At 36.6% G+C, this 8,506-nt stretch overlaps 1 protein-coding gene across 1 annotated transcript; it reads left to right on the top strand.

The window, feature by feature from the left end:
- Positions 1 to 5,649: 5,649 nt before the first annotated feature.
- Positions 5,650 to 6,648, top strand: LOC104648489 (uncharacterized). Its single transcript, XM_010325805.2, has one exon. The coding sequence runs from the start codon at positions 5,650 to 5,652 to the stop codon at positions 6,646 to 6,648; it is 999 nt and encodes a 332-aa protein (XP_010324107.2).
- The last annotated feature ends 1,858 nt before the right edge of the window (positions 6,649 to 8,506 follow it).

The raw sequence follows: 8,506 nt of genomic DNA on the forward strand, positions 1-8,506 counted from the left end.
TCTTATAGCCTCTCAAGGAAAAGTAAAGGCGTCCCCCTACCGTTCTTTAAGACTCTACTAGACCTGTTCTTGTGTGATGAGACCAACGAACCTAATGCTCTGATACCAAGTTTGTCACGACCCAAATCCGGGCCGCGACTGGCACCCACCCTTACCCTCCTATGTGAGCGAACCAACCAATCTAAACCTTAACATTTCAATATAATATCAACATGAAGTAATGCGGAAGACTTAAACTCATTAATAAAAATCAATTCATTAACTTCTAAAATTCAACATCTATTATTCCCTCAAAATCTGGAAGTCATCATCACAATAAAATCTACGATCAAATGACTAAACTAAGAGTATTCTAAAAGCTAAAAATACATAAGAAGCTAGTCCATGCCGGATGTTCAAGGCATCAAGACTTGAAGAAGAAGATCCAGTCCAAGCTAGAAGCATTAGCTCATCCTGAATTTCCAATGTAGTAAGACTGGCTTGAATTACTGTTGAGTTGAAGACAATGGCACGTTTGCTGCACTCCACAAATAAACAAGAAGAGAACATAAAAGTAGGGGTCAGTGCAAAACACGGGTACTGAGTAGATATCATCGGCCAACTCAAAATAGAAATCAATATATACCAAGTAATATCATAAAATCAACTATGATACTCAACATGTAGCAACAACAAGCACTATATCATTAACAATTACCATCAAGTTCACACATGAGGACTCAAGCCTCAATACCATACTCATTTGGGAATCATGTTCATTAGATTGAGTATATTAACATCTTTCAAGATTCATTATCTTTATTTCTCTTGTGTCGGCACGTGACACTCCGCTCCCTCATATTCATTAATCCTCTTGTGTCGGTACGTGATACTCCGATCCCCTAAATCTACGTGTCGGTTCGTGACACCCGATCCCCTAAATCTACGTGTCGGTTCGTGACACCCGATCCCCTAATTTTACGTGTCGGTTCGTGACACCCGATCCCCTAAATCTATGTGTCGGTTCATGACACCCGATCCCCTAATTCTATGTATCGGTTCGTGACACCCGATCCCCTAATTCTACGTGTCAGTTCGTGACACCCGATCCCCTTATTCTACGTGTCGGTTCGTGACACCCGATCCCCTAATTCTACGTGTCGGTTCATGACACCCGATCCCCTAATCTCCTTCCATCAATTCATCAAGCCTTCTTTCTTACCAAGGCATCATCAATCTCATTACTTTAGTTCATCAAGCCTTCTCCCTTACCAAGGCATCATCATTAAAAAGAGATTATGATTTTGCAAGATTTGGGATTCAATAACTTCATCATGCTTATATAATCACAATTATATAATTACATTCATGCAAGCATACAATTAAGCACATAGCAGGGTTTACAATATTATCAATACATATCATTCTCTATTAAGAGTTTACTACGAATATCGTAAGAGAAACCATAACCTACCTCCACCAAAGATTAGAAATCAAGCAAGCAAATTCCCAAAGCTTTGTGTCCTCTTCGTTTCTCCTCTTTCTCGTTCAACTTTCTCTCTCTTTCTCTTGTTCTTTCTATTTTCTTTATTCAAACCCTCTTTCTTTTAGCCTAATTAGTATATAATTAAGGATAAAAGATGGCAATAATGCCCCACTAATTAACTTAAGGTTACCTCTTTTAACCCCCAAGAATTTGAGTTATTAATATTAACCCACTAACCATATAATTAAAGCAGGAATAGTCAAAAACGTCCCTTAAAACGTATAAAGAAATCCGATCCGGACTGGGATTGCGCAACCTGCGATGGCTCGTCGTGCCTGCGACGGTCCGTCCTGTAGGTCGTCGCAAAGTTTAGATACACAAATTTCCACCAAGGGTCTGTGACGGTCCGTCCTGCCATTTCGTTACGAAGTTCAAAGAGTCGATTTTCAGTACCCAATTTTCAGTTTTTCTAAGTGTTTTGAAACGAGACCCTGCGACGGTCCGTCGTGCCCATGACGGTCCGTCGTTGGATCCGTCGCCTCAGCCTGTTTTTCCAGAATAAAATCTGCTGCTCAAACGACTAAACAGGTCGTTACAGATTCTATCGTTACGCATGTCTTAGGATGGGAATGACTAACAGTGCCAGAAAGCCCTGCTACTGGTAAGCTATCCCTTCTCAACTCGAGTAGTCAGCTCGTTTTATGGCCAGTCTAGACACCTTCCCTATTAGATTGTTTACCTAGTAAAACAAGCCTTAACAATGACTACCCCTAATAGGATTCGCTTTATCTGCGTCATGCATAAAGTTAAATTAATGGGGAGCTCGACACAATGGTCGAGCCTGTCTAGTAGAAGTATCTCTACTTGAGACTATCATGTACATTAATGTGTTATTTGTTGCATTATTGGGAAGACTACACACATGTTGATCGGCTTTAGATGAATGAATTATAATGAAAAAATAATTATAAAGAAAATATCAAATTAAAGTTTTGACGTAATCCTTTTATTAAACACAATTTTTTTTCAATCAAAATTCATATTTCTTTTACAAATAGAAAAATCTATCATTACCATCAAAGTTTTTTTTATATAAAAAAAAAGATTGAAAATTTAATCAAACAAAAAAAATACAATCGAATATACTAATATTTTTAATTTTTGAAAATTTTAATGGCTTTTAATATATATATATATATATATATATATATATATATATATATATATATATATATATATATATTTCTCCTTCTTCCTTTAATAACCTTTTTAAAAAATAATAATAAATAAATAAAATAAAAAAAAATAAAAAAAAAATTCTTTTTTTTTGTCTGTGTGTATGTGTATGATTATTTTGTTAAAAAAATAATAATTTTTTTTACTTTTTTTGTGTGTATGATTTCTAGGTTATGCTTATTTTTTAAAATAAATATATATATATATATATATATATATTATAAAAAAAATTACTCTCTTTTGTGTGTATGATTTTCCGTTATTCTTATTAAGAAAATATATATTTTATTAAGCCTAGTTTGTCACTATCATAATATAGGAAAACATGAATCCATATGGAAAGGGAGATAAGAGACAAAGAGAGGACCAATCACCTCGATTCATGATATTGGATAAGGCCTCGACATTCTTGAAGACATGGTATGAAAATATGACAAACCATGGACGAGGAATGATATTTAAACACTTGGGATTTCTACGATGCCTTTTGTATGTTGAGCCACGACGGGATTTGATAGAAGCACTAGTGCATTTTTTGGACCCGTTAAGGAATGTATTCCGTTTTTCTGGTTGTGAACTCACCCCCACCCTTGAGGAGGTTGGGGCATTCATTGGAAAGGGTAAACATCTTCACAAAGAAGAGCCTATGATACCAAAACATATTAATGGGAGGAGGTTTCTAGATTTACTGCATATAAATGAGAATGATATAGGTGGTTGTCTCAATAATGGATGGGTTCCGTTATAATTTTTCTACAAAAGATATGGCAAAAGTGATGGATTCGAAGTGTATGGAAATAAACTCCGTAATAATGGGTGTCGTCTGACCTGGGAAACACACAGTTATGATGCCTTCGTGGTGGCTTTTTTGGGGATCATGGTATTTCCAAAAAAGGGAGGAAAGATTAGCATGAACTTAGCTGCATTCATTACAGCTTTTGAGAAAAAGCCTAATATCACCCTCGTACCAATGATTCAGGCAGACATCTATCGTGTTTTAACTATTTGCAAGGATGGAAAAGACTACTTTGAGGGATGCAATATATTATTACAACTATGGATGATTGAACACATTCGTCATCACCCTTATGCAGTGGAATTTAAAGTAGAATGGAATGATTATATTGGAGGCCACAAAGAAAGAATCAAAGATCATAGTTTTCCGAAGGGTATTGAAACTTGGATGCAACACCTCAATAATCTGACTGCTAACCAGATTGTGTGGAATTATCATTAGTTTCCATCGGCCGATGTGATACACATATCTTCTTTTCGATCATTCATTGTCCTAATGGGTCTTCGAGGTGTCCAACCTTACATGCCACTTAGAGTCATGCGACAACTTGGGCGACGCCAGTTTCTACCACCTAATGAAGATATGCATGAATTCATGCATGAGTTCCATCCTAAGATACCTTTAAGGCAATCAGAGATATTTAAGATTTGGGGGGTATGCATACTCTCAAGTCCCCATGATATGGTGAAGGATCGCACAAGAGGCGAGGTGGACAAAGCATACTTAAGCTGGGTTCATGATCATCCCCTTCCTGAGGTTATGCCAGAAGGGTCAATAAAAGGACCTATAGATCGAGAAGCAGAAATTGAGGTTAAGGTTAAAGAAGCTCGCCTCAAAGTCGAAAGAAGCTATAAATCTACTCAGGATATCTTAAGTACTGACCTGAAAAACGCTAAAGAGGAGTTGGCCCAACCTGATGCGATATTTGAAGTTAGAGTTAGAAAACACCGCTCTACCATTCTAACCTTACAAGAAGACTAGGGCATTACCACAGGCGCTATGGAGCAACAGGAAGAGGAGTATAAGAAAGAAAAGGCCCAACTTATCTGCACACTTTCTAGACTCCAAACTCAAGTTAAAGCCTCTATGGAACGGGAAAGAGAAATAGCAAGGCGTTTCAGTGATTATCAGGCAGACTGTGAGATTGAGAGAGGTCAAAGGATAGCCGAGCGAGATGCACTCAACCTTCAAATTGAAGAGCTCCAAGAACAAAGGGAAAATTTGACGCATGAAGTCAATACTGCTCACCACTGGTTACAAAATTGTTATGACAATATCGATGAAGAAAGAGACCGAATAATGCAACTTTAGGATGAATTCAACAATGTTTATGCTATTTACACCAGAACGATGAGAGGTTGGGCCGACAGTCCCGTGCTTTGGCTCCATATCTACCGAAAGTGTTGGCGAAGATTTATATGAGTCTTGGAGATGATTGAGATTCGAGGATTCAGTTTCTTTTCAAGTCTATTTTCTTAGTAGTGATTATTTCATTTTATTTTATTATTATTTTTAGTTTTTTCTCTTTCTTTCCATTTAAGTTATTTTATTTCATTTAGAGTCTATCTATGTCCTAGGTACTTTTGTTTTTTTTTTGTTGTTTTATTCAAATCCTTGTTTTTAAAAATTTTTGAAAATGAATGAAAAAGATTTTCTTTCGGTAACCTTATGTGCATATGTCATGCAAAAAAAATATTATTAATATTTTTCTCGAACTACGTAAGATCTGTTTCATGGGCCAAACATGATACGTAGGCAACCCACGGGGTTTGATCCAAATTATTACTATTATTATTATTATTATTATTATTTTCTTTTTTCTTTCTTCTTTCTCTTAAAAATGATAATCATACTAATAATAAATAAATAAACAAATAAGTAAAATAAATAAATAATAATAATATAATATTAAAAAACTAATGAAGAGAAGAATGCCTAGGTAAGCCGGGATGAAACATGAGGTCCTCCATATTAGAAGTATGTATGTGGATACAATGTGCATAATTTCTTAACACTTATAAGTTTATTACTCTATTCAAAGAGAGAGATAGAGAGAGATAGAGAGAGAGAGACATACTAGCTTAAAGGTAGTTGGTTTGTGGTTAAAGTGACATCACATCTTTACAACACAAGATCGAAAGGGAAACAGAAAATGGCCCCCAGAGACGGAAATGAATCGGACAATGATGAGGAGATCCAAAACCAGATGACTTCACAAGAAATAGGGACAACAGAAGAGATAAGGGCGTTAAAACAACAAATGGCAGAGATGTACGAGGCTTGGATGAGTGGACAACCTCCACCGTCTTCATTCCGAGACTATTTTAATACAAATATGTCTCACCCTACCCAGGTGTCGACAAGCGATCCGATATATCCCCATGGATTCAACCCCTATGCTAACACATTCAATGTCGCTGGAACATCTATGGTGCGCCCTTCGAATACGCCTGTGATAAGTAATCCACTCTTTGTGTCAACTGCCCCGACTAATAGCATACCCCAGCCAACGATAGTGCAAAAATCTAATAGTGATCCTCCGCCCAAAGTTCGGCGTGATAAGAGTTACACTATTGAAGAGGCCATTAATATTCCAAGCTCTCATCCCCACATTCATCAGTATAGTTCCCCTGTCGAAATTGAGAAGATGGTCAAGAATGAGGAACATGAAGAAATTACTAAGAAAATGAAGAGTTTGGAACAGAGTATAAGAGATATGCAAGGACTAGGGGGCCACAAAGGCGTCTCGTTCAGTGACTTGTGTTTGTTTCCTAACATTCATTTACTTGTTGGTTTTAAAACTCCAATGTTTGAAAAATATGATGGTCATGAAGACCCCATAGCTCATCTAAAGAGATATTGCAACAAATTGAGGGGTGCAGAGGGCAAAGAAGGGTTACTTATGGCCTATTTTGGGGAAAGCTTAGTAGGGATTGCATCTGAATGGTTCATATATCAGAATATCACCAACTGGCACACATGCGATGATTTGGCTCGATGTTTTGTACAACAATTCCAATATAATATTGACATTGTTCCAGATTGCTCCTCGTTAGCCAACATGAGGAAAAATACAACGGAAAATTTTTGTGAATATGCTATCAGATGGAGCGAACAAGCTGCTAGGATTAAACCACCGATGAAGGAGTAAGAGATGATTGACGTTTTTCTCCAAGCGTAAGAACCTGATTAGTTTCACTATCTGCTTTCTGCCGTAGGGAAGACATTCGCTAAAGTTATTAAGGTAGGAAAAATGGTGGAAAATTGCATAAAGTCTGGAAATATTGTAAGTGAAGCTGCCTTAAAAGCCACAACACAAGTGCTTCAAAATGGTTCAGGAAATATTGGAGGGAAGAAGAGAAGGGAGGATGTGGCCGCTATTGTTGTCATGACCCGAAATGGGTGTGATGGCACTCGTCTTATTCCACCAAGACAAGTTAGCCTAAAACCCAATATCTAACAAAGTACGGAAGTAAATTACAATCAAACAACAATTTCTATAAAAGAAAACCAAATCATATTAATTCAAGCCCAAAAACCAGGTTGTCACGTGCACAAGCCTCTAATGTAAAAATTAGAATTGGAACAAAATAGAAGTATAAATGAAGTTGTCTTTCAACTAAAAACAAAGTCATAAACTGGAGTAGGAAAGTTCGCTGAGATGACAAGAAGCTACCTCACAATCCTGCACAAGATGCCTCGGAAACGAAGAGAACGGAAGGTATCACAAAAATCAAGGCTCGTAACCTACAAAAATATGTAGAAGCAAGGGGTGAGTACCAAACCACGCGGTACCCAACAAGCAAACCTCTAAACACAAGTTAAGTGAACAAAATACGGGTACTCCTTACACTCTATCTAAACCTCCACGCTACAGCCTAACAGTTTACCAAACACACCACTCAATAACCACACTCTATCAGTTTACACATTCTCAATAACAACTCAATATTCAACAATCACAAACTTCACAGAGAAACAACCACAAGATCAGCAAATCACATGTTAAAGTTCATCAATAATAAAATGTGCAATGCCATGAGATGCAATGTCAAATATCATGATGCATGTCTTTCTTAACGATACACACCCGCTCTCTCTCAGTCCGGGACCCATTGGGGACATATCTATCCATGCATCTGTCGCGGCGCACGACACGACCCTCGATAAAATAATAACCTTCGCGGCGCGCGATAGGTCCCTCGAAATATAATATCCATCACGGTGCGCGATACGACTCTCGAAAATAGTACATCATCCTCTTACCACAACCATGTCTCAGATACAATGCAAATGACATGCTCAAATGAAAAGAAGGAGATAACCATTTGATAACAAAGCACAATTTACAACAAGAAATACAACACCAACAAATAAACAACAAGTCTCCAAATCATTCTCAACATCACACAAGGAAATACACGAATTTCGTACGCTTAACTAGAGTTTAGAAATCCACTTGCCTTAGCGAATCGAATAATTACTGTTGGACTTGAGCCTTCCCTTTTCGTTGAGCTTCCAAACCAATGGAATCTATTCAAGTATATATTAACAATAAGGTTTCAAAACTAACAACACTCACACTTTTATGTGTTTAACCTTGACCTAAAAATTTACCCCAAATTTATAATCAAGTTTGTAATTCTTGATGTGAATTAACAATTCAACAATCATATTTTCCAAGTTTCAAGGCTAAGTTTAAATCTCATATTTTTCCTAATATCATAATTCGAATGATATTCATATGATATGATAGATGTAATATTTAATTACCTATTTCAATATGTCTAACCTTAACTCATAATATAATAATAATAATAAGAAATTAAATCAAATTGTCAATCGTTCACAGAAAAAACATAAGTTCCGAACCCTACCATTCATACGCATAATATACCCCTCCAAATTTCAATTTGTATCCACGTGTATAGCAATAAGTACACTTTGATTATTTTATAATTAATTTTGTTTTCAAAATTGGTCCAAAAACATCCCAGGAACCCACGTAG

This window comes from Solanum lycopersicum, chromosome 7, assembly GCF_036512215.1.
Source record: "Solanum lycopersicum chromosome 7, SLM_r2.1".
NCBI lineage: Eukaryota > Viridiplantae > Streptophyta > Magnoliopsida > Solanales > Solanaceae > Solanum > Solanum lycopersicum.

Excerpts from the sequence above, each read along its gene's own strand:
- LOC104648489 (XM_010325805.2), top strand. The coding sequence starts at position 5,650 with ATGGCCCCCAGAGACGGAAATGAATCGGACAATGATGAGGAGATCCAA.